Source organism: Erythrolamprus reginae, chromosome 13 (genome assembly GCF_031021105.1).
Source record: "Erythrolamprus reginae isolate rEryReg1 chromosome 13, rEryReg1.hap1, whole genome shotgun sequence".
In the NCBI taxonomy this organism is placed as follows: Eukaryota; Metazoa; Chordata; class Lepidosauria; order Squamata; family Dipsadidae; genus Erythrolamprus; species Erythrolamprus reginae.
In genome coordinates, this window is record NC_091962.1 from 5892119 (window position 1) to 5918553 (window position 26435).

The 26435-nt window shown below is 47.6% G+C and overlaps 3 protein-coding genes across 5 annotated transcripts in view; 2 read left to right on the forward strand and 1 right to left on the reverse strand.

Annotated features, from left to right (window-relative positions):
* The window catches only part of TOP6BL (TOP6B like initiator of meiotic double strand breaks), a 70034-nt gene extending 67718 nt beyond the window's left edge, over positions 1–2316 (forward strand). For both annotated transcript variants that reach the window (XM_070766041.1, XM_070766040.1), the window contains exon 16: positions 2183–2316. In XM_070766041.1, the coding sequence (XP_070622142.1) occupies positions 2183–2236 (54 nt within the window). In that variant the 3' untranslated portion in view covers positions 2237–2316. The remainder of the gene's footprint in view (positions 1–2182) is intronic.
* A 3024-nt stretch (positions 2317–5340) lies between these two features.
* On the forward strand, positions 5341–17580 carry RCE1 (Ras converting CAAX endopeptidase 1). 2 transcript variants are annotated; one of them, XM_070766087.1, is made up of 8 exons: positions 5341–5686; positions 6100–6202; positions 10597–10680; positions 10790–10868; positions 12399–12566; positions 14993–15064; positions 16430–16492; positions 17039–17580. In XM_070766087.1, exons 1-8 carry the CDS (start codon positions 5565–5567, stop codon positions 17284–17286), a joined length of 939 nt encoding a protein of 312 aa, XP_070622188.1. In that variant the 5' UTR covers positions 5341–5564; the 3' UTR covers positions 17287–17580. The 2 variants fall into 2 exon arrangements, with proteins under 2 accessions (XP_070622188.1, XP_070622189.1); XM_070766088.1 differs by having other exon boundaries at positions 5352–5686; positions 10601–10680.
* Positions 17581–20240: 2660 nt separating this feature from the next.
* ACTN3 (actinin alpha 3) overlaps positions 20241–26435 on the reverse strand; it is a 93657-nt gene continuing 87462 nt past the window's right edge. Inside the window, exons 19-22 of the mRNA XM_070766776.1 lie at positions 25669–25815; positions 25462–25527; positions 21806–21964; positions 20241–20856 (exon numbers count right to left, since the gene is read on the reverse strand). Coding sequence (XP_070622877.1) covers positions 20698–20856; positions 21806–21964; positions 25462–25527; positions 25669–25815 — 531 coding nt within the window. The 3' untranslated portion in view covers positions 20241–20697. The remainder of the gene's footprint in view (positions 20857–21805; positions 21965–25461; positions 25528–25668; positions 25816–26435) is intronic.

A 26435-nucleotide genomic window follows, 5' to 3' on the forward strand; every position in this document is an offset into this window, starting at 1 on the left:
ATGGCATCCTGTTTTGGTTGCCATGATATGAAAAAGATTGTTGAAACTTTAGAAAGCATGCAGAGAGAATAGCAATTAATATGATTAGGGGGCTGAAGGTTAAAACCGCCCCGAGTCTTCGGAGAGGGGCGGCATACAAATCTAAGTAATAAATAAATAAATAATAAATAAAACATACAAAGAATGGCTGCAGGAATTAGGTATGTCTTGTTCAATGAAAAGAAGGACCTTCCTTAGCGAGCACCTAGAAGCCGAGTGGAACATAACTTGCCAAGTTTCAAATTTGTAGACTTTGTGGTTCTGGAGGTTTCATGATGATGCGTGAGTGGCATTTGGGTTATATATACTGCTCAAAAAAACCAAAGGGAACCCTCAAAGAACCCATCCTAGATCTGAACGAATGAAATATTCTCATGAAATACTTTGTTCTGTACAAAGTTGAATGTGCTGACAACATATGAAATTGATGGTCCATCCGTGTTGCTTCCTAAATGGACAGTTTGATTTCACAGAAGTTTGATTTACTTGGAGTTCTATTGTGTTCTTTAAGTGTTCCCTTTATTTATTTATTTTGAGCACTGTATATAGAGATTTAAATGATGTAGGTTGGGACTGGCTGTAAGGTTTTCTTTGCCTCTCCAATCTCAAGAAAACAACTTGAAACTGGAGTTGTTCCAAAAGGAGCTTTTTTTTTAATTGAAAGGTTTGTGATGACAAGAGATCTAGGCAAGAACTGGAGCTTTTCACTTAAAACCAGAGATTTAAAGCAATGCTAACCATACTCCTGTCATACTCCATCACTGCAGGGGAAACAAGGAACTTCATATACATATCACCCCCTTCCTCCCACCAAAATGCCAGCAGCCCTGTAGAAATATCCAGGTTTGACACTGGATTAACCTGACAGGTGACTGTGATTTTATTTATTTATTTATTTGTCCAATACACAATACACATAGAAGAGAATAGACATGAAGTAATATACAGTATATATAAAGAAAATATATAAAAATAGAGAAGATATATGAAAGGATATATATAAAGAAAATATACAAAAATAGAGGAGAAGATATATGAAAGGATAGTATATAAAGAAAATATATAAAAATAGAGGAGATATATAAAAGGATATATATATAAAGAAAATATATAAAAGTAGAGGAGATATATAAAAGGATATATATAAAGAAAATATATAAAAATAGAGGATATATATAAAGAAAATATATAAAAATAGAGGAGATATATGAAAGGATATATATAAAGAAAATATATAAAAATAGAGGAGAAGATATATGAAAGGATAGTACATAAAGAAAATATATAAAAATAGAGGAGAAGATATATGAAAGGATATATATAAAGAAAATATATAAAAATAGAGAAGATATATGAAAGGGTAGTATATAAAGAAAATATATAAAAATAGAGGAGATATATAAAAGGATATATATAAAGAAAATATATAAAAATAGAGGAGATATATAAAGAAAATATATAAAAATAGAGGAGATATAGAAAAGGATATATATAAAGAAAATATATAAAAATAGAGGAGATATATAAAAGGATATATATAAAGAAAATATATAAAAATAGAGGAGATATATAAAGAAAATATATAAAAATAGAGGAGATATATGAAAGGATATATATAAAGAAAATATATAAAAATAGAGGAGAAGATATATAAAAGGATATATATAAAGAAAATATATAAAAATAGAGGAAAAGATATATGAAAGGATATATATATAAAGAAAATATATAAAAATAGAGGAGATATATAAAGAAAATATATAAAAATAGAGGAGATATATGAAAGGATATATATAAAGAAAATATATAAAAATAGAGGAGAAGATATATAAAAGGATATATATAAAGAAAATATATAAAAATAGAGGAAAAGATATATGAAAGGATATATATATAAAGAAAATATATAAAAATAGAGGAGATATATAAAGAAAATATATAAAAATAGAGGAGATATATGAAAGGATATATATAAAGAAAATATATAAAAATAGAGGAGAAGATATATGAAAGGAAGAAAATATATATGATATATGAGATAAAGGAAAGACAATTGGACAGGGGACGAAAGGCACACTAGTGCACTTATGTTCGCCCCTTGAATTTGAAGCTGCTTTCTCTTTGAACTTTCCCTCTCTTGCAGGAGGAGGACTTTTGGGCTCAGGAGATCTCCAACATGGCCAAGTGGACCTCTTGAAACGGCCCTTCCTGTCGAGTTCACGGAATTCCCAGGCGCTTTGGAGTGTTTCGGGCAAGGCAATAAATGAAAAAAAAAGATGGTAACCGTCTCTTGGTCCCTTCTACTAAAGAGTGAACACAATGCTTTTCCCTAGAAGAAGGTTTCTCAGCTTTGGGCATTTGAAGATGGGTGGAGTATTGTTTGTTTGTTTGTTTGTTTGTTTGATTGATTGATTGATCGATCGATTGATTGATTGATTTGTATGCCGCCCCTCTCCGCAGACTCGGGACGGCTAACAACAATGGTAAAAAACAACATGTAACAATCCAATTTAATAAAACAACTAAAAACCCTTATTATAAAAACCAAACATACACACAAACATACCATGCATAACTTGTAATGGCCTAGGAGAAGGAATATCTTCACTCCCCCATGCCTGGCGGTATAAATGAGTCTTGAGTAGTTTACAAATGACAGGGAGGGTGGGGGCCGTTGTAATCTCTGGGGGGAATTGATTCCAGAGGGCCAGGGCCGCCACAGAGAAGGCTTAACTCCCAGAATCCCCCTATCAGTACGTTTTAAGATGGGTGGACTTTTAACTTAACAACTATCGTCCAGTCTCCAACCTTCCCTTTATGGGGAAGGTTGTCGAGAAGGTGGTGGCACTCCAGCTCCAGCGGTCCTTGGAAGAAGCTGATTATCTAGGTCCCCAGCAGTTGGGTTTCAGGCCCGGTTACAGCACGGAAACCGCTTTGGTCGCGTTGATGGATGATCTCTGGCGGGCCCGGGACAGGGGTTTATCCTCTGTCCTGGTGCTCCTCGATCTCCCAGCGGCTTTCGATACCATCGACCATGGTATCCTTCTGCGCCGGTTGGAGGGGCTGGGGGTGGGAGGCACTGTTCTTCAGTGGTTCTCCTCCTACCTCTCTGGCCGGTCGCAGTCGATGTTAGTGGGGGGTCAGAGGTCGGCTCCGAGGTCTCTCCCTTGTGGGGTGCCTCAGGGGTCGGTCCTCTCCCCCTTGCTATTTAACATCTACATGAAACCGCTGGGTGAGATCATCCAAGGACATGGGGTGAGGTATCATCAATATGCCGATGATACCCAGCTTTACATCTCCACCCCATGCCCAGTCAACGAAGCGGTGGAAGTGATGTGCCGGTGCCTGGAGGCTGTTGGGGCCTGGATGGGTGTCAACAGACTCAAACTCAACCCGGATAAGACGGAGTGGCTGTGGGTTTTGCCTCCCAAGGACAATTCCATCTGTCCGTCCATTACCCTGGGGGGGGAATTATTGACCCCCTCGGAGAGGGTCCGCAACTTGGGCGTCCTCCTCGATCCACAGCTCACATTAGAGAACCATCTTTCAGCTGTGGCGAGGGGGGCGTTTGCCCAGGTTCGCCCGGTGCACCAGTTACGGCCCTATCTGGACCGGGACTCACTGCTCACAGTCACTCATGCCCTCATCACCTCGAGGTTCGACTACTGTAATGCTCTCTACATGGGGCTACCTTTGAAAAGTGTTCGGAAACTTCAGATCGTGCAGAATGCAGCTGCGAGAGCAGTCATGGGCTTACCTAGGTACGCCCATGTTTCACCATCACTCCGCAGTCTGCATTGGCTGCCGATCAATTTCCGGTCACAATTCAAAGTGTTGGTTATGACCTTTAAAGCCCTTCATGGCATCGGACCAGAATATCTCCGAGACCGCCTCCTGCCGCACGAATCCCAGCGACCGATTAGGTCCCACAGAGTGGGCCTTCTCCGGGTCCCGTCAACTAAACAATGCCGGTTGGCGGGTCCCAGGGGAAGAGCCTTCTCTGTGGCGGCGCCGGCTCTCTGGAACCAACTCCCCCCGGAGATTAGAACTGCCCCTACTCTTCCTGCCTTCCGAAAACTCCTTAAGACTCACCTTTGCCGCCAGGCATGGGGAAACTAAACATCTCCCCTGGGCATGTTAATTTATACATGGTATGCTTGTGTGTGTGTTTGCTATTACATGGGGTTTTTCTTAAATCGTTAAATATTTTAATTAATTGGATTGTTGTGACTGTTTTTACTTGTTGTGAGCCGCCCCGAGTCTTCGGAGAGGGGCGGCATACAAGTCCAACTAATAAATAAATAAATAAATAAATAAACTCTCATGCCAGTTGAGAAATTCTGCGAGATGAAGTCCACCCATCTTAAAGGATGCTGGCTGGGGGATTATGGGAGTTGAAGTCCACTATCTTAAAGGATGCTGGCTGGGGGATTCTGGGAGTTGAAGTCCACTATCTTAAAGGATGCTGGCTGGGGGATTCTGGGAGTGGAAGTCCACCCGTCTTAAAGTGTCCAAAATTGAGAATCACAACTGGATGAAACATGGCGTTGAGAACAGAGGCTGGATTCTGATGGGCCATTGAGAAGGCAGAACCCCTGTTTCTCTTCCTGCCCTGGGAGGCCTGGGGGGGGGGTGTCTCTGGCCTTGGCAATTGGGGGAGTGGGGGGGGGGCTCTCCTTCTCCCAAAGGCCGGGGAGGAAGCCAAGAATGGGCAGCTAGCCTGGATTCTTTCCCGGAATTTCTTCCCACTCCCCAAGGAAGCCCACTCCCTGATAACTCCACAGGCTCCTCTACGTACGGGACTCTTCGACTTCACGGCCACCATGGAGCCCAAAATTTACGTTGTTCGGTGAGACGTTGGTTAACTGAGCTTTGCCCCATTTTTACAACTTTTCTGGCCGCCTTCGTTAAGGGAATCCCCGCAGTTGCTAAGTTAGTGACCGAATTGTTAAGCGAATCCGTCTTCCCCGTTGACAGGAGGTCTCGAAAGGGGAAGTCAATGACCCCGGGTCACTGTGACCATCAGAAATAGGAGTCAGTGGTCAAGCATAACGAATGTAAATCATGTGAGTGTGGGGATGCGGCAGTGGCCCTAAGTGTGAAAAATGGTCCTAAGTCAATTAAAAAAAAACCAACTTCGGACAGTCACTAAAGCCCCACTTTGCTTCCCCGAGGCGCGCATCTACCGCCCCCTAGCGGTGCCAGGCGCCGCGGCGGCAAGAAGAGCTCCGCCGTGTTGCGTAACGGCGGAGCCAGCCGGGGGCGTCCCACCGAGTTGCCCACCCCGGAGGGAGGCGGGCCGGGGCGGAGGAGGAGGAGGAGGGTCGCCTGGCCTGGCGGGAATCGCTGGCGGGAGGGGGGCGGGATGCCCGCCTGGCCCGGCCCGGGCTCTCCGTGCCGCCGCTTCCCTCCCACCGGCTGGCCGGCTTCCTCTTCCGCGCTCGCCGGGAGGCGGAGGCTCCCCACGCGGCCCTGCCTGGCTCGGGCGGCCGGGCTGAGAGAGCCGCGCTCCTGCAAGCGCCCCGATGTCGGCCGAGGGGGGCGGCGGCGGCGGATCGGGGCTCTGCTGGGCCTCGCTCGTCTCCTGCCTCGGCCTGGCCTGCTCCTACGTGGGCAGCCTCTACGTCTGGAAGAGCCACCTGCCCAGGTGAGGACGCGGAAGGGGGGGGGGAGATCCTCCCCTTGCGGCTCCACCCCCCCCATCCAGCCTGCAAGAGGCTGGGGGGGGGGTCTTTTGGGGGGGGGGCCTCAATTGCACACCGAAGCCCCTTTGCAGAAATTGGGGGGGGGGGCACGCAAGCAGCAGCCGAGCCCCCAAAAGACTCGCGATGGGGAGGCTTTAGTGACCCCGATCTTTCCTTTCCCCGGGTCAGCCGTTCTTGACCCATCAGCCGCTTCCTTGATCAAGTACAAGGAATAGCATAAGGGCAGACTAGATGGACCAGGAGGTCTTTTCCTGCCGTCAATCTTCTATGTTTGAGTCTGAGCTGCATAATATTCCCACCCCCCCAATAATCCTTTTTTGGGGGGGGATTTATTCCGCCTTTCCTCCTTTTTTAGGGACCACCCGGCGGTCATCAAGCGCCGCTTCACCAGCGTCCTGGTGGTCTCCACCTTCTCGCCCCTCTTCATCTGGCTCTGGAAAGAGGCGACGGGCATTAAGGTGAGGACGGAGGTGGGGGACCCCCCCTGCCTATCCTGTCTATCTTACCCGGAGCTTTCTGGCGTTTCTGCTTTTCTTTCGTCCACAAGCTGCTTCCTTTTTCTTCTGGTTATTGAAATCCAAGTGAATCCAAACAAACAGCAGGTGAAATGTGGAAGGGAGAAGCCCAGAGTTTTGAAAAGCTGGATTTAAGAATTATTATTTTTCCCCCCAGGATTTTGAAGCAGGGATACCCAACCGTGTTCAGTTAGAGCAGTGGTTTCTCAACCTGGGGGTCGGGACCCCTTTGGGGGTCAAACGACCATTTCCCAGGGGTCACCTAAGACAAATTTCCCACTGTGTTAGGAACTAAAGCACCCTGGGATTTTTACAATCCACCAATCAGACATTGACAGTGGGGGTGTCCCTCTGGCCTTCCTGCCAATCAGCTTCGACATGATCGAGACATTTAAATATATTAAAGGGTTAAATAAGGTCCAGGGGGGGAAGTGTTTTTAATAGGAAAGTGAACACAAGAACAAGGGGACACAATCTGAAGTTAGTTGGGGGAAAGATCAAAAGCAACATGAGAAAATATTATTTTACTGAAAGAGTAGTAGATCCTTGGAACAAACTTCCCGCAGACGTGGTAGATAAATCCACAGTAACTGAATTTAAACATGCCTGGGATAAACTTATATCCATCCTAAGGTAAAATACAGAAAATAGTATAAGGGCAGACTAGATGGACCATGAGGTCTTTTTCTGCCGTCAGACTTCTATGTTTCTATGCTCTGTTGGGGGAATTGGTGCCCGACTTATGGTTGGGGGTCACCAGAACACGAGAAACTGTATCAAGGGGTTCACGGCATTAGGAAAGGTTGACAACCACTGAGTTAAGACAAACGTCCTTTGCTGGGTATGTTTGCGAAATATCCTGTGAAAAGGACCAGTAGAAAAATCTAACGTTTGACTGAATGTAACTTATTGTGCTTACGATGCACGTCTTATGATGGTTTCCATTAATAAAAAATAAATAACATTCGGTGGTAACTTTTGGAGAGCTGGGGGGAGAGGCTACAGCCAAAGTTTGCGATGCGGCTTCCTTCATAGATATCCTCTCAGCTTCATGTGGAAACAGCTTTGCTGAAAGAGATTGATCCTATAGCAATAGTTGGTGAAAAAGATCAACTGGCTAATATATTAGTCTACGGAGAGGGGCAGCATACAAGTCTGATTAATAAAATAAATAAATAAAATAATAATAAAATATTAGCATGCAGGCAGATTGGTGTGGGAAAAGGAGATGCTTTAAAATATATTGCAAGTTGCCCAGAATTGCTTGGATAATGTTTGCCCATCGTGTTTGAAGAAGACCTTGACATCTTAACAGGTTGTGGCTGACCACGATGTGTCCGCAGGGCGCTGGTAAGGGCTATATGGGCACGCAAAATGTTCTGCATGTTGGGCAAACATGTGTGGGCACCATTGTCACAGCATTTGCAGCTCTGGCTTTGCGGAGTGCTCGCTTCTGCGGAACGGGGTTTAATAAATAAGTGTAACACATCAATTTTAATTAAATTTAGTACATAACTTTAAATGCATCTAAATTAGGGGCTTACACAATTGATTTATCTGCTTGGAGAGCGAGGCAGAGAGACTGGTCCAAAGTCACTCAGCCGACTTTACTACCTAAAGTTGGACTAGAACTCACTGTCTCCTTGTTATTGGCCCCAAATCACTCACATGGCTTTCATGCGTAAGGCAGGACTAGAACTCACAGTCTCCCACTTTCTAGCTTAACCACTAGACCAGGGGTAGGCAAAGTTGGCTCTTCTATAACTTGTGGACTTCAACTCCCAGAATTCCTGAACCAATCGTGCCAGCTCAGGAATTCTGGGAGTTGAAGTCCACCTGTCACAGAAGAGCCGACTTGGCCTACCCCTGCACTAGGCCAAATCTAGGGCCTTAAAAATGGAAGGTCTTAAGCATAAAACGTATCAGGAAAGACTTAATGAACTCAATCTGTATAGTCTGGAGGACAGAAGGAAAAGGGGGGACATGATCAAGACATTTAAATATGTGAAAGGGTTAAATAAGGTTCGGGAGGGAAGTGTTTTTAATAGGAAAGTGAACACAAGAACAAGGGGGCACAATCTGAAGTTAGTTGGGGGAAAGATCAGAAGGAAGGTGAGAAAATATTATTTCACTGAAAGAGTAGTAGATCCTTGGAACAAACTTCCAGCAGACGTGGTTGGTAAATCCACAGTAACTGAATTTAAACATGCCTGGGATAAACATAGATCCATTGTAAGATAAAATACAGGAAATAGTATAAGGACAGACTAGATGGACCATGAGGTCTTTTTCTGCCGTCAGTCTTCTATGTTTCTATGTTTCTAAAAATCGCCCTGAGCGGTTTGAACTGGGCCTAGAAAGGGCTGTGCAGGTAAACCAAGATAGGAGTCTCTGCCAATCAGGGCTTATTGTTGCAATCCGCACAGGATCAAACCAAGGGGCGACTCTGTGATCTCTTTGTGGTGCCATTTTGCAAGGCTGAGAAGATCTGACCAACGTCCCCCCTTGCCTTGCAGTCATCCTAGTTTCCTTAGACGCACAAAAGTGCTCCAGGTCGCCCGTTGTGTTGGCAAAGAGGTTTCCTAGGAGAAGGCTTGGTCCATCTCCAGAGTGGGTGGCATTCGCCCACTTGTGGCGGCTCCCACCGCTGCCTTTGAGTCATTCTGAAGTGTTTGATGGCTGCCTTCGCTGCAGCGTGCTTAATCAAGATAATTACAACCTGGCAATACATCTGGGCTATGCGCAATTAGCTCAGTTGCGGTGGTTTGGTGTGTGCGCGCGTTTTTGGAGAGTGGTTAATCCATGGGTTCGTCCCTGCCTCAGTATGCGGTAACCAAGGCAGAAAATGGGCGGATTCAATAACCGGTTTAAAATGGATGGTTGTCAACGTAGCCGCAGTTGAAGTGACAGGTTAGGCCTTCTGGCTCGTGGGTTGAAATTAAAGATAAAAGGAAACTATTTAGGCCCTCCATAGCCCATTAATGCCATCGGGGGATGATGGGAGTTGGTGTGGAATCATTAATTAAAGGTTGCACAACAGCAAGGTGGACGGCATATAAAGTTCATAAATAAATAAAAATTTCCAGGGAGTCTAAGATGGTTCTCTATAATAATATCTTGATTCGGTTTGGCTTAAAGGTTTAAGGCTAAAAAACAGGAATTGGTGAGTTCTAGTGTTGCCATGGCCATGAAAGACAGCTAGTGGGTGGACAGCTCAACAACCCAGTAAAAAAAAGCAAATTCCATGGTTGGCATGATTAGGAAGGGAATCGAAAAATAGGTCGGCGAGTGTTTTATTGCCTCTGTACAAATCATGGTGGGACCACACGTGGAGTACTGTGTACAGTTCTGGTCACCGCACCTCATGAAGGAACTGGGAAAGGTGCAAAAAAGGACAACAGGAATGATCAAGGAAATGGAGCCCCCCCCTTATGAAACCAGGTTGCAACGCCGTGGTCTCTTCAGCCTTGAAAGACGGCGTTGAAGGGGGGACTTGATCGAAGTGTATAAAATCACGCGTGGGACAGAAAAGGTGGATAGAGAAAAATTATTTTCTCTATCCCACAATACTAGGACGAGGGGGCCCTCCCTAAAGCTCAAAGTGAGGACAAATCAAGGGAAATATTTCTTCACCCACAGGGTCCTTGGTTGATGGAATTCCCTTCCAGAAGAGGTGGTGGCAGCTGTCAGCCTGGATAGCTTCAAGGCAGGATTAGACAGATTCAGGGATGCCAAGTGTATCACAGGGGGTGATTGAAATGGATGGGCTGCCTCTATGTTGGTTGAGGCAGGCAGGGTTCCCTTGAGCACCACTTGTTGGGGGTCAAGGGAAAGGGAGGGTTTTGCCTCCTCTTTCTGCTCAAGATCCCTATGGACAATTGGTGGGCCACTGAATGCTGGACTCGATGGGCTTTGGCCCGATTCAGCAGGGCTCTTCTCAGGTTCTTATGTGACCTTGGGCCAGTCACTAGGTGTCGGTGAGTTCTAGCCCAACCTTAAATATGAAGCTGACTGCGTGATTTTGGACCGGACTTTCTCTCCCACCTCGCAGGGATGTTTTGATGGGGAAACTTAAGAGGAGGAAGGAGCCATCAGGTTTCTCTTACCACCTGGAGTAATAACACCAAGATTTTTCTTTTTAAAATCCCCTTTTGCAACCTCTTCCAGTGGCTGAAAAGTCAATTTGCAGCAGGATTAAAAACCTGCAACTTGATTTTTGTCTACGGCCACCTGAGGAAGAGGCGAGGCCGTTTTTTGTTGGCTGGACGCTTACGGGTGAGCTCAGGAGGGGAGAGTGGAGGGCAGTGATGGATGATGGTCTCTCCTCTTCTGCTTAGCCAGATGCATCCCTGCTCACTTTGATGGGCTTCCGGCTGGAGGGCATCGTGCCAGCGACTCTACTTCCCCTGCTGCTGACAGTGGTAAGGAGGGGGGGAGGGCAGGGGGATAACTTATTTTCCATTTTTTAAAACGGGCTGTATTTTTCCCCTACAAAGTCCTGGTGACTGTGGCTCTCTCCTGTTTCCCCAGATCCTCTTTCTCGGGCCCCTGGTCCAACTCTCCATGGACTGTCCTTGGGACATGGTGGACGGCGTAAGAGTGGCCTTGGGTAAGAATCTGGGCTTCGCGTTAAGAGAATTGAAAATGTTATTATTTCACTCCATGGATATGCCCATGTTACACCAACACTCCGCAGTCTGCATTGGTTGCCGATCAGTTTCCGGTCACAATTCAAAGTGTTGGTCATTACCTATAAAGCCCTTCATGGCACCGGACCAGATTATCTCTGGGACCGCCTTCTGCTGCATGAATCCCAGCGGCAAGTTAGGTCCCACAGAGTGGGTCTTCTCCGGGTCCCGTCAACTAAACAATGCCGCTTGGTGGGACCCAGGGAAAGAGCCTTCTCTGTGGCGGCCCCGACCCTCTGGAACCAATTCCCCCCAGAGATTAGAATTGCCCCCACCCTCCTTGCCTTTCGTAAGCTACTTAAAACCCACCTCTGCCGCCAGGCATGGGGGAACTGAGATCCTCTTTCCCCCTAGGCCTTTACCATTTTATGCATGGTATGTATGTATGTATGTTTGGTTTTTATATTAATGGGTTTTTAATCGTTTTTAGTATTGGATTGTTATTGTACACTGTCTTATTATTGCTGTTAGCCGCCCCGAGTCTCCGGAGCAGCATGCAAATCCAATCTCTCTCTCTCTCTCTCTCTCTCTCTCTCTCTCTCTCTCTCTCTCTCTCTCTCTCTCTCTCTCTCTCTCTCTCTCTCTCTCTATATATATATATATATATATATATATATATATATATATATATATATATATATATATATATTTGGGGGAGGGCATGTTTTCTTCGGGCAGCAGTTTTGTACTTTTATTTTATCCTTATTTTGTAAGTCTCAGTCTGCGGAGAAGGGCGGCATAGAAATCCAACCAAAAATAAAAAAAAATTAAATAAATGTATGTTGTTTTGGTGAATGTGGGTGGAGCCAGAGCACTTTGTGGGTGGAGCCAGGCTTTTGTAAGTCCCCTCTGTCTATGTCAGTGTTTCTCTTTAAGAGGAGGAGTGGACTTCATCTTCCACCCGGGGGATTCTGGGAGTTGAAGTCCCCAAGGCTGAAAATATATACAGTACTGCTCTTGCTACAGGTACTCCTCGAGTTACGGCCACAGTTGAGGCCAGAATTTTGGTGGCTAAGCAAAGACATTGGTTGAGTGTTTGGGGCCCACTTTTGCGACCATTTTTGCCGCAGTTGTTAAGCGCAAACACTGAATCACATGTTTGTTCAACAAATCCAACTTCTCTCAACGACTCTTCTGGATGGGGAAGTCATAAATGGCGGCATTGCAACCATCATAAATAGGAGTCGGTTGCCGAGCAACCCCGTGAGGGATGCTGCAACCCATTGTCAAGATGAACAAGGGTCCCAAATCCCTTTTGGAATGCTGCCGTAACTTTGAACAGTCACTAAATGAATGGTTGTAAGCCAAGGACTACCTAGAGTTGATTCTTGGTGGAAATTAAGCCTTATCCTATCACAAGCTCCTCAACCGAGCAGGGTGCTTACTACAAGGCCGCTGGGGGGGGGGTTTGGGGGGGATCGCTAACGCTGCTTCTGCTCCCCCTCCTCCAGACCCCAGGTTTTGGTTCCTCTGCCTCACCGACATGCGCTGGCTGCGCAACCAGGTCATCGCGCCCTTCACCGAAGAGCTGGTCTTCCGGGCGTGCATGGTGCCCATGCTGGTCCCTTGCACAGGAGTGGGACTAGCCATCGCCACTTGCCCGCTGTTCTTTGGAGTCGGTGAGTTTTGGATTGATCGGTGGGAGGCATTTCTGCTTTTTCGGGCGAGAGGAGATAAGCCCCGAGCCGGCTGCAGCCTTTTGCCTTTCTTGCCTACATGTTTTGGGGCTGTAGGGTGGGGACTATGACCGGGAGGGTCTTCCCAGTGGTGGCTCTCCCTCCATCCTTACTTCAACACCTCACGTGCCAGAAGGCGAAGAGGCAAAGTGGGATAATGTAGGAATTGTGGAGCCCTGGTTCCTCTCTCAGCTCAAGACGTTTCGCGACCCAGCTAGAGTAACCTCATCAGTGCTAGAAGGGGCTGGGGTTTCCCCTCTAGGAGCACTGACAAAGTTACCTAGTTGGGTCGTTGAAACGTCTGCCGAGCTCAGAGATCACTCCGCATTTCTACCCTCAATAATGTGTGAATGCCTGATTTATTCGGCAAATGGGCCTCCTGCTTGGTAGTACAGTGGTTAGGGTGGAGTACTGCAAGCTACTTCTGCTGCTCACCGGCTGCCAGCAGTTTGACAGTTCGAATCTCACCAGGCTCCAGGTTGACTCAGCCTTCTGTCCTTCCAAGATGGGTCAAATGAGGATCCAGATTGTTGGGGGAAAGAGGCTGACTCTGTAACCCGCTTAGAGAGGGCTGTCAAAGCACTGTGAAGCGGTATATAAATCTAAAAGCTATAATCTTCCTAAATACAGTAATCCCACGCTACTTCGCGGTTCATCTTTTGCGGATTCGCTACTTCACGGATTTTCAAAGGGGGCTTAAATCCATTAAAAAATTTAAATCCATTAAAATTCATAAAATTCTTCTACAGTACTACTGTGCTCTATTAAAGAAACTAGTAGGATATCACCTGTAGTTCCAGCTGAGAAACATTATAGAATGACTGTTTAAATCAAAGGGTGGGTTTTAAAAGTCCAAATACTCGTTAAATACATTAAAAAAAGTCTTTCCTCTACGTCACGGAAATTCGTTTTCCACGGGTGGTCTTGGAACGCATCCCCCGCGAAAAATGAGGGATCACTGTATAATAATGGGTCACCGGTTCCACGGTGGTTTGGCGGGCTGCCTGCATCCCGCGGATGGGGCTTCGCTTGTTGCCGCAGCCCGGTTACTGGAATGCCATGGCCCGGTTCTAGTCCACGGACCTCAGGTTGGGAACCTAGTGAGAGACTTCCAGAAAGCTGCAAATCCGGAGGCTTAGCCGGACAGCTGAAAAAACCGTTCAAGACCCGTTCTTAGCATCTACTACCCACTTGCGAAGCTTTCAAGTTGCCATAAGCAGGCGGGGCGAGAACTGACGGAGATGCTAGGCTGTCCCAACTGAAAAGACATTTCACGCCTGCCTTCACACCTGGTTATTAGAGTCAGCAGTTGAACGTGGTTCTTTGGAGAATGTGACTTATGACGTGCTCAGGGAGGAGGGGGGGAGACGGGGTACGTACGTTGGAGGGTTGCTCCTAATAAATGACCGGGTTCCTTTTGAACTTTGGCTTGCGGCTGACGATGAATTCGTTCGGGCATCTTTCGGAAACTTCACATCCACCTCCTCACGGTTGCCAAGCCAACTCCGTGGGTGGAAGTCAGCCAGAGTCAAACATTGACTCGAATTAGACTCCTTTTATTCTGCAGGTTCGGATGTCAATAAGGTGCTTTGGTTAACTCTTACCTGTGAAGGGAGCTTCTTGGATAGGGGGGATTACATATGGTCCTCAAAATACGGCCACAATTGGGCGCAGACTCCCCTGTGGCTGGGAAGTTAAGTCAGTCTTTAAGTCAGATGTTGTGACCTCGTTGTGCCCTGGTTAAGAGAATCATGGCAGTTGTTAAGTGAACCATGGACGTTGGAGGTCAGACGGATGCTCAGGTCACAAATGTGACCCCGAATGCTACAATTGTTGTAAATACATACGGGTTGCCAAGCACCTGAATTTTGATCGTGCGGACGTGGTTTAAGAGTGAGGACCAGTGGTAAGTTCCCTTTTTCAGCGCCATAGTAAGTCAACTCAGTCGTGTAAGTCGAGGGTTATCTATGAGGCCCTACAATGGAGCCCAAACTTTCCGTTACTGAGACATTCCTTAAAGTGAGTTTTGCCCCCATTGTACAATCTCTTTGGCCTCGGTCGTTAAGTGAATCACTGCAGTTGATAAGTCAGTAAGCTGGTCGTTTAGGGGAATCTGGCTTCCCCATCCATCCAGCTTGTCAGAAGGTCGTGTCCCTGGGGCACAGCGACGGTCGTAAGTAGGAACCAGTTGCTAGGCACCTGAATTTTAATCACCTGACCTGCAAAGGTTGCAACTTTGAAAAACGGTCACAAGTCTTATTTCAGTACCGTTGTAACTGTGAACGGTCGCTAAATGAAGTATTGTAAGTCGAGGATTACCCGTACGCGTCCTTTTTTTTTTACGTGTCAAATTATTTCCCTTTCTGCAGCTCATTTCCATCACGTCATCGAGCAGCTGCGGTTTCGCCAAGGAAGCAGAGCCAGTATTTTTCTCTCCGCAGGTGAGGGTCAGTCCTGGCTGGGCGGTCACTGAAAGGGAGCAATGTCCGGTTGGAAGCTCCCAATAAAAAAAATCCCCAAACGTGGCCAAGATTTTCCAAAGATGAATGCAGGGAAAAGAGGCTTAAAAACCGGACCACTATGAGTAGGGTTTTTGTGGTGGTTGTTTCGGACTTATCGCTGACCTATCGCTAAACCATTGAAAGAAAAAAAGATGAATTTGAATTGAGGAGCCTTTGGATGCTTTCAGGTGTCCAGAGAGCTCTGACGATTCTTCGCAAAGGGCCGAACTGATTTACTCCTAATTTAATCTTTTTTGTAGCCTGGTGGGTTGTTTTATACCTTAAGCCAGTGATTTTCAACCTTTTTTGAGCCGTGGCACATTTTTTACATTTACGAAACCCTGGGGCACATTGAGCGGGGGGATGGCTAAAAAAAGGTTGGACAAAAAAATTCTCTCTCTCTCTCTTCCTCCCCTTCACTCTATTTCTTTCTCCCTCCCTCTTTCTCTCCATTCCTCTTTCTTTCTCTCTCCATCCCTCTTTCTTTCTCTTCCTTCCTTCCTCTTTTTGCTCTCTTTCTCTCTCCCTCCCTACCACCCTCTATGTCTTTATCTCTCTCTCCTTCCCTCCCTCCCTCTCTCTTGCTTTCTTTCTCTCTCTTGCTCTCTCTCTCTTTCTCTTGTTTTCTCTCTTGCTTTCTTTCTCTCTCTCTTGTTCCCTCTCTCTCTCTTTTGCTTTCTCTCTCTCTTGCTTTCTTTCTCTCTTGCTTTCTTTCTCTCTTTCTCTCTCTCTCTTTCTCTTGTTTTCTCTCTCTTGTTCTCTCTCTCTCTTTTGCTTTCTCTCTCTCTTGCTTTCTTTCTCTCTTTCTTTCTTTCTTTCTCTCTGAGCTTCGCGGCACACCTGACCATGTATCGCGGCACACTGGTTGAAAAACACTGCCTTAAGCGACACCTGCCCCCCCAAAAAACAGCTCAGCTTGACCAAATGTGTCATTGTGTAGCCGAGTGGGCTCACCGCGCATTGACTCGGGAGGCAACGCAAACCCATAAAGACGTTAAAGAACTAAAGGATTTATTTGCAAGTGGAAAGAAAATTCCGAGCTTCCTTTTTCCTACTTAACTGATGCATCTCGGTGACTTTGAGGTGCCTGGACTTCAACTCCCAGAATTCCCCGGCCCGCTATTGGTTGGGGAATTCTGGGAGTTGAAGTCCAGACACCTTAAAGCTGCCAAGGTTTGGAAACACCAAGTATCTAATCATCGCTTACGACTGGCCTGACGTTGCTCCCAAGGAAGGCATCCTCTTTTTAAATTGGGATTCCCTGCACACCAAGACACCCACCCACAATCTTTCCTTCCCCTGCAGTGTTCCAATTCTCCTACACCGCCATCTTCGGAGCCTACACCGCTTTCCTCTTCATCCGGACAGGTTGGTGAAGGGTTGGGAGCCGGGATTTTTCTTCCCGCTTCCTCTGGGTTGCTCGTTTGCACGCAAAACGGAGGTTTACTCAACCGTTACCTTGCAATTTCCTCTACTGTTACCTGCCAGGTGAGTCTCGGGAAGCCCCCCCCCCCCAAAAAAAGGGCTGGTCAGTAGCTGGGAACAATGGAGGTTTCAAATCTTAAAATGGAGACGTCGAGCCCTCTTCTCTGCCAAAAACCCTCTTCAAACCCCAATTCTGAGCTCTTCTCCCTTTCTATCAAGGCTAATCCAGGATTAAGACGAAGCGGGTGGTTTAAGACAGCCCTGTTGTGGCTTAGTAGCCTGTGTGAACCATTCCAGGGTTTTTTTTCCCTTTGGAAAAGTGAAGAATTTATTTCTCTCGCCCGCCTCCCAGCTGGCTTGACTGAAGGCGTTATCAGTCCACCCGTCATCGCTGGGTGGTGGCTTTTCCGCCGTGGGAAAGCGCGTTTTCTCCCTGCTCCTTGGACGGGGTGAGACTCCTCTTTTCACTGTTGCCCTCTCTCCGCGCAGGACACCTCATTGGGCCCGTTCTCTGCCACTCCTTCTGCAACTACGTCGGATTCCCCGCGGTGGGCGCAGCCCTGGAACATTCCCAGTGTTTCCTGGTGGCCTTCTTTTACCTGCTGGGCGTGGTTCTCTTCTTCCTCCTCCTCCTCCCCATGACGGACCCGGCTTTCTTTGGACACCTGCCCATCTGCTCCCTCTCCAGACTGACCTCTCCCGCGGACAGCCTCGCCAGCTCTTCCTGGTGCTCCTGACGGCCCCGCGGCGAACACGCCCTTCGCCCTCCCCCCACCCTCTCCGGGCGGTGGGCTCCAAATTGGTTCCTAGGCGCCGTTCTGCTCCGCAGCTGGGAAGGAAGGGCAGGAGGACTCCTGTTCCCGGAGGGGCTCCTCACGTCAACCCCGTTTGCCACCGAATGGGTAGCCGCGCCGGCACTCTCGCACACCGCCCACCCTGAGCCAAGCAGCCCCTTTTCTATAGATCCCTGGGCCCTTTTCCTCCAGGCCCTGAAGAGTTCTATTTTTTATGAATAAAGTACTTTAAGGAGGCGCCTTGGTTGGTTGAATGGACTCGGGCGGGGAATCCCCCATGACAGCGATGGCGAAGCTATGACACGGCTGCCACAGGTGGCAGGTGGAGCCAAACCTGCCGGCACACGAGCCACTGCCCTAGCTCAGCTCATTTTTGGCTAGCACAGAGGCTCTGAGAAGGCGTTTTGGTATTTTTTACCCTTCCATGGCTGAAGGGAAGCCTTTAGAGCAGGGGTCTCCAAACTTTTTACACCGGGGGCCAGTTCACTGTCCCTCAGACTGTTGGAGGGCCGGAATATAAAAAAACTCTGCGGTTTTCTTAATGCCGCCGCCTTGAGGGAGGAGGAGGAGGTGAAGTGGAGCAAGTCCCCAACTCCTTGCCGGGTTTTCTCTTTCTCTCTCTTCCTTCCTCTCCTTTTTCTCTCTCTCTGTCTTTCTCTCTCACTTTCTTTCTCTTTCTCTCATTCACTTTCTTTGTATCTCCCACTTCCTTTCTCTCTCCCTCTCTATTCCTTTCTTTCTTTCTCTTTCTCTCTGTCCCTCTTTCTCTCTCTTTCTCTCTCACTCATTCTCTTTCTCTCTCTCCCTCTTCCTTTCTCTCTCTCTCTCTCTCTTTCTTTCTCTCTCTTGCTTTCTTTCTCTGTCCCTCTTTCTCTCTCTTGCTTTCTTTCTCTCTCTCTCTCTCTTGACTTCTTCCTCTCTCACACTCACTCTATCTCTCCAATGCCCGGCTCCAGGTAAAATCTCATGTGTTGCTGCGGGCCGGATAAATTGCCTCACCGGGCCGCCCCCGGGCCGTAGTTTGGGGACCGCTGCTTTAGAGCTTGGGGAGGGCGAAACACGAGCCTGCTGGGCCCACCAGAAGTTGGGAAACAGGCCCTATCTGGCCTCCGAGGGGCAGGGGCAGCTGTTTTTGCCCTCCCCAGGCATTGAATTATGGGTGTGGGCACTCACGTAGGCACGATATCAAGTTCCCACGCTCTTTCGGCACCCGAGGGAAAAAAAGGTTAGCCATCACTGCCCTATGAAATCCTTTGGGTCTCTCCAGGTTTCTCATGGTAACTGGGGCTCTGAAGCCGTGAGAAAAAGAGTCCACCGGTGGGTTCTGGCAAAGGGGCCCCTTCCTCAGCGATGCCGAAGCCGGATTGCCTGGAAAGCAAGCTCCTTTGAGGGAGAGTGGTCCTCACTCCATCTTTGCTCGCTAGAATTAACTGCTGAAGGAGCCAGAGGAGGATTCTGTCAAGGCAGAGGATCATTATTCTCTGTTACATCAAATCAGCGCAGGCAACATTATAAAGTCTTGGGAGGTGTGGGCAGAAGGGAGCGGGCCAGGCTCCAGAATAACAGGAGTAACAGTTGGATGGGATCTTGGAGGTCTTCTAGTCCAACCCCTGCTCAAACAAGAGACTGTCTACCATTTCGGACAAATACCGTATTTTTTGGAGTATAGAACGTATCTTTTTTCCTCCTGAAAATACAGGTGCATCTTATACTCTGAATGTAGCACTATTTTTTGGAAAGCTTTTCCCCCCCAGCCCTAACCAGGTGCTAACAATCTTCCCAGCTCTTACCTTGCAGGCACTTTCATTGTTACTCTCTGCGAAGAATGTTTTTTTCCAAGCAGGGTTTTTCCCCATTGCTCCGAATGTTTCTTTCCAGGTGCTAATGATGTTTCCAGCTCTTACTGGCTTGCAAGCTCTTTCATCCTTACTCTCTCTGAATAAGCTTTTTTTAAAAGCCCTCACCAGGGGATAAAATAATGTGGTAGCTAGATGAATACAGTCATACCTCGTCTTACGAACCTAATTGGTTCCCGGGGGAGGTTCGTAAGACAAAAGGTTCGTAAGACGAAACATTGTTTCCCATAGGAAGCAATGTAAAGTCAATTAATCCGTGCAACAACAAAAAAAAACCCCGCAAAAAAACGCTGTCACCTTTTAAAACAGCCCGGGGGCTTCTCAGCGGCCTCCCGAACGCCGAACCTGAACTTCCGGGTTCGGCGTTCGGGAGGCCGCCGATAAGCCCCCTGGCTGTTTTAAAAGGTGACAGCCGGGCTGCGGGGCTTCCCAGCAGCCTCCTGAACGCTGAACTTTTGCCGAACTTCCGGGCTCGGCGTTTGGGAGGCCGCCGGGAAGCCCCGCAGCCCAGCTGTCACCTTTTAAAACAGCCGGGGCGCTTCTCAGCGGCCTCCCGAACGCCGAGCCCGGAAGTTCGGGTTTGGCGTTCGTAAGACGGAAAAAGTTCGTAAGAAGAGGCAAAAATTTTCTGAACCCCGGGTTCGTATCTCGGGTTGTTCGTAAGACGAGGGGTTCGTATGTTGAGGTACCACTGTACCTGGTAAGCAGATTCTTTCCCCTATTTTCCTCCCCATAAACTAAGGTGTGTCTTATACTCTGAAAAAAATACGGTAGTTGTCCTGTCTCTTCTTAAAAACCTTCAGGGATGGAGCACTCACAACTTCTGGAGGGGAATCCCTTGCACTGACGGACTATTCTGACTGCCAGAAATCTCCTGGATTTCTTTCCATAGAGGGAATCCCATCCTTCAGTTTCCATCCTAAGCCACCTCGTGCCAAGCTCGCAGAGAGAGTGAGCGGTCAGACCTTTAAGCTTACAGGACACTAGCGCAGCATCCCACCCTTTTTGGCTTACCGAGAAGAAAGACCCCGACCACAGATGGGCCTCCAGAGTGTGGTGTTTATTGGTACAGCATCTGTTCCATGCTAGCCCTGCCCTTCCTTGGGAACCCCTCGTGGCAGCCCCGGTGATCATCTGGGCAGCGTCCGGGGTGCCTGGGGACTGAGAGACCCAGGAGGGCGGGTGGGTGGGGAGGCAGGGCAGAGCACAGCCTGGAGTGGAGGGGGAGGCTGACTAGCTCAGCAGCAAAGAAGAGAGAGCAGCAAGGACAGGACAAGAGACGGTTTTCTGAGGAAGACCCTCCCCTCTTGGTTCCACCAGCTGTGGCTCTTGGGTGGAGAGAGGGAGGTTCTCGTTACCTTTTGCCCAACATTTGAAGAGGGGGTGGCATGTGGGGAAGGGGCTGCTAGGGCACAGGAATTGTGTTAGCACCCCAGGGAGGAGGAGGAGGAGGAGGGCCATTCTGCTCCCACATGCCTTTTGTGGTGAGGGGAGGGAATCACAGGTCGCTCTCCCCATACAGGGCGCTGGAGAAGGAGACATAGTCCAAGGCGCCTGCGACGGCATCGGCTCCGCTGTACTTGGTCATCCTGGTGATGCAGTACTCGGCCTGCTCGGGGGGCAGCTCCCGGCGCAGCTCTTCCACCGTGATGTAGCTCTGCGGAGGACCCCAACCCGGTTAGAAGGCCGGAGAAGGCCGGAGCTCACCACCCGCTTGGCAGGAGCCCCAAAGGAGCTTTTCCAAAAGGCAACGGGACTTCCTCGGGCTCCTCCCCTCTTGAAAACATTGCGCTTTCCATCCAAGCTCCTTCTCTTCTAGCGGAATGGGGTGGGAGGGTTTATAGTCTTTGGGCTCCGTTCCCCACCCTTCAGCCGGAACTGAAAAAGCTCCTTGGATGAGAAGCGCAACGTTTTCAAGTCGGATTTTTGGAAAAGGCATCTTTGGGACAGCCAGGACCTGGGCGGTTGAGAATCTCCACAGACAGGAGATGTCAAGGACCTGTCTAGCATCTCTAGTTTTTTTGGGAAGGATGCCTGACTGAGCCCTGCTTGATTGAGGCCAGACCAGCCCTCTCCAGATGCTGCTCTCAGCTACACTGATGGGGGTGAAGCCCAGAGCATCCTGGAGGGCAGCCAGGTTGACGGTCCAAATTGGTATGACGGGGCAGAAGGCCAGGCCAGGCTAGGATGGCTTGCTAGGCCCACCAGCTGGGCAGGTGGGGGATGGGAAGCCTGAGTTGGGGTCCTTCCTGCTGTCATGATCTGCTGCCTTGTCTCCTGCTCCACTGATGCAGAGCTGGGCCACCATAAACCATTAATAATTGGGATTATAGAGCTGGTTTGGGAAGGGGGCCTGGAGTTCCCTTGTTTGGGAGAAGACGGATTTTTCCTCCTGGGGAAAAAGAATCAGAGATTCCCCCCCCCCCCCAAAAAAAAACCCGCAAACAAACCCGGAACCAATAGGGGGAATCCAGGGTGCTAATTCTCTTTAGCTAATCTAGGTTTAATCCCGCTTGTAAAAAAGAATCCCTTGCAAAAGTGGTGTGGGTGAGATGGACCCTCTCTCCTTCTCCCCCCTCCCTCCAGCCATCTCCCCCCCGACTCACCTTGTCCGAAGCCAGAATCTTGAAGGAGGCAATGACCTGTTCGGCTGTGTCGGTCTCGGCCGTCTCCCGGGTCATGAAGTCGATGAACGCTTGGAAGGTCACCACTCCTGTGTTGTTGGGGTCCACCAGGGTCATGATACGGGCAAACTCCACTTCTCCCTGGAGGCGAGAGGAAGGATTCCCTAATGGGTGGATTCTCTCCTTGGTTCAGGCAGAATTTCGATGTCCATGCTGCCATTTTTAAATTTTAAACCCTATTCTTTAATTCAATGCATTTACCGCCTCATTTTTAGAGCCAGAAAGGGCACCCTGGCATTGAGGGCAATGCAAAATCCTAAAATTCTGGTTTTTAGTCTAGACATGAAGGCTAAATAATCCCTTTAAATAATGCTGCTGTCCAGGAGGATCTCTCTCCTTCTTTGTCCTGCTGCTTATTTCCTGAGCTCGGGGAAATAAAAAGGGCTATAAAACCAGCCTTAATCCATTAGAGGAACTTGGCAAGGGCGCTGGTAGCTTATCTGGGCCATAAACCAAACCGGTTCTCCAGCTGAGCCAAATCTCCCCAGGGCTTTGACAACGGCACCTTCGCATCCGTGGAAAAAAAGAGTTAACAAATTCCCTCCCACCTTGACTTAGAAACATAGAAGACTGACGGCAGAAAAAGACCTCCTGGTCCATCTAGTCTGCCCTTATACTATTTCCTGTATTTTATCTTAGGATGGATCTATGTTTATCCCAGGCTTGTTTAGATTCAGTGACTGTGGATTTATCTACCACACCTGCTGGAAGTTTGTTCCAAGGATCTACTACTCTTTCAGTCAAATAATATTTTCTCACCTTGCTTTTGATCTTTCCCCCAACTAACTTCAGATTGTGTCCCCTTGTTCTTGTGTTCACTTTCCTATTAAAAACACTTCCCTCCTGGACCTTATTTAACCCTTTAATATATTTAAATGTTTCTATCGTGTCCCCCCTTTTCCTTCTGTCCTCCAGACTATACAGATTGAGTTCATGAAGTCTTTCCTGATACGTTTTATGCTTAAGACCTTCCACCAGTCTTGTAGCCCGTCTTTGGACCCGTTCAGTTTTGTCAATATCTTTTTGTAGGGGAGGTCTCCAGAACTGGACACAGTACTCCAAATGTGGTCTCACCAGCATTCTATATAGCGGGATCATAATCTCCCTCTTCCTGCTTGTTATACCTCTAGCTATGCAGCCAAGCATCCTACTTGCTTTCCCTACCACCTGACTGCACGGTTCACCCATTTTGAGACTGTCAGAAGTCACTACTTGCAGTCAACATGGGCTTCCTCAGAGGGCTGCAAGACCTCTATCTGTCTATCCTATCTCTATTGCATCTCCCCCCACTTTCTATCAGAGCTGCACTTTTGGATGCTAGCCAGCCCAAGCAGCAAACCAGTCCGACCAGCTAACCCTCCCAAGCAGCAAACCAGTCCGACCAGCTAACCCTCCCAAGCAGCAAACCAGTCCGACCAGCTAACCCGCCCAACCAGCCAGCCACAGACCAGTAGATATGGAGTTGGAGTTTCTTCAATGAAACACAGCAGCAGTAGGAAGTCTTGGGAAAATATATTTACTTCTTATTTACACTACTTTACTATACATACATTACACTAGTATCTCACTACAACTATTTCGTAAACTCCTTAAAACCCACTTTTGCCGCCAGGCATGGGGGAATTGAGATATCTCCCCTGGGCCTATACAATTTATGTATGGTATGTCTGTGTGTATGTCTGCTTAATAACGGGTTTTTTAAAAAAATGTTTTTAAATTATTAGATTTGTCATGATTTGTTTTATTGCTGTTGTGAGCCGCCCCGAGTCTACAGAGAGGGGCGGCATACAAATCTAATAAATAATAAATAATAATAATAATAATAATAATAATAATAATAATAATAATCTCAGTTACAATAATTCACAGGAACCAACAGGTCAATACAGCAACTTCAAAGCACACTTCACACAGCGCAGGATCAGAGAGAGCGTGAACAGCATCCAGCAGAGAGCTCTTGCGTATTTAAATACTTATCACCTAATGAGTTTGGTGCAGGCTTAATTGCCTGAGAATAACTCAGCGTTTATGTAGGCCTTTCATCTGCATTGAGATATGCAGCTGCAAGAGCTATCATGGGCTTTCCTAAATTTGCTCATGTTACTCCAACACTCCGCAGTCTGCATTGGTTGCCGATCGGTTTCCGATCACAATTCAAAGTGTTGGTTATGACCTATAAAGCCCTTCATGGCACCGGACCAGAATATCTCCGGGACCGCCTTCTGCCGCACGAATCCCAGCGACCAGTTAGGTCCCACAGAGTTGGCCTTCTCTGGGTCCCGTCGACTAAACAATGTCGTCTGGCGGGACCCAGGGGAAGAGCCTTCTCTGTGGCGGCCCCGGCCCTCTGGAACCAACTCCCCCCGCATATCAGAGTTGCCCCCACCTTCCTCGCCTTTCGTAAGCTCCTCAAAACCCACCTCTGTCGTCAGGCATGGGGGAATTGAGATATTCCCTTCCCCCTAGGCTTATAGAATTTATACATGGTATGCTTGTATGTATGATTGGTTCTTTAAATTGGGGTTTTTAAGATTATTTTTAATATTAGATTTGTTTATTGTTGTTAGCCGCCCGGAGTCTGCGGAGAGGGGTGGCATACAAATCTGATTAATAAATAAATAAAATAATAAATATTACCCCAGAATATGCTTAATCCTGGCACTCTCTCTCTGAGCTAGATTGACTAACTCTGGTGGTGTTAGATACCTCACTAGTACTGATGATGTTACCTAGTTGGGTAATATAATGTCTTCAAGAAAACAACCATGCATAGAGAGTGCCAAGGACATTTCATTTCAATCCTGAGCTTCAACTCTTCTCCTTTATCGCTATACACAAGGTTAAAATCTCATGCTCTAAGCGACAGTTACTGCGTGCCCCCTCCCTTCCAAATGATGCTCTAGCAGCTACACACAACCCAGTCCTCCCAGTCTAGGCTGGTCCCCTACCACAGTGTTTTTCAACCAGTGGTCAGGTGTGCCGCGAAGCTCAGCAAGAGAGAGAAAGAGAGAGAGAGAAAGAAAGTAAGACAGAGAGAGAAAGAGAGAGAGAAATAGAGAAATAGAGAGAAAGAAAGCAAGAGAGAAAGAGAAAGAGAGAGAAAGAAAGAAAGAGAGAAAGAGAGAGAAAGAGAGAGAGAAAGAAAGAAAGAAAGAAAGAGAGAAAGAAAGAAAGAGAAAGAGAGAAAGAAAGAGAGAGAGAGAAAGAGAGAGAAAGAAAGCAAGAGAGAGAGAAAGGAAGCAAGAGAGAGAGAAAGGAAGCAAGAGAGAGAGAAAGGAAGCAAGAGAGAGAGAGAAAGAAAGCAAGAGAGAAAAAGAGGAAGGGAAGGAGGGAGAGATAGAAAGAGCAAAAAAGAGAGGAAGGAAGGAAGAAAGAAAGAGGGATGGACAGAGAGGGGAAGGAAGGAAGAGAGAGAAAGAGGGAGAGAAATAGAGCGAAAGGGAGGAAGAGAGATAATTTTTTTGTCCACACTTTTTTTAGCCCCCCCACTCCCCCCCCCCCCCACTTAATGTGCCCCATAATTTTGTATATGTAAAAAATGTGCCGCAGCTCAAAAAAGGTTGAAATCACTGCCCTACCAGGTCGTATCCCATGGAGATCAAGCAGGCCCGGAAGTCATCAGGGTCCATCAGCCCATTTCGTTTCTGCAATAAGTCAAGTGGGGAAAAGGTGAGAAGCGGAGGGGGAGACTCGGAACGGCCCCCAGCGTGTGGCTTGAGTGACAGGCCCCCCAGGGGTATTTTTGTTCACAAGAGATGCTGGCATAAGAACGGTCTGCTACCCACCCGGTCGAAATGGTTGAAGGAGGCCCGGAACTCATTCATCTGTTCTTGGCTGATGCCTTTGGCATCGCGGGTCAAGATCTGGTTCTCGATTTCATTGATGGTGCGGGCCACCGTGGTCAAGAGCTGCTCCCAGCCCACGCGGATGTGCTGCGGTCAAGACGAAGAGGAGGAGAGCGGCAGAGAAGGAGAGGCAGGAATAGGAGAGATTATTATTCTTTTTTTGCAGAGAAACAGACCGGATTGAACTTGGTAGGTTGGGAGACGTGAAAATGCTCAATCTCGCGTGAATTAGACCTTTGCCTGAAAATTTTGGTGGCCCCAAATTCAGGAATTCATTATTGACAAATTTCTCAGGTAGTCCTGGACTTATAACTATTTGTTTAGTGACCGTTGAAAGTTACAGTGGCAATGAAAACAATGGCTTATAATTGGTCCTCACACTTACGAACTGTCACCACGATCCCCCCCCCCATCACATGACCAAAATTTGGGTCCTGTCAGTCACTTGGCAACCAGCATGTATTTATCAGAGTTGCGGTCTCTCATTTACAGCCTTCCCAAACAAGCAAAGTTAATTAGATTTGTTATGAGCTGTTTTATTGTGTTGTGAGCCGCCCCGAGTCTACGGAGAGGGGCGGCATACAAATAATAATAATAATAATAATAATAATAATAATAATAATAATAAGGAAGCTGGATTCATTCAACAACCACCCTGGCAAAAAAGGGTCGTAAGTTGGGGTGCGATTGGCTTAACAACTGCTTTG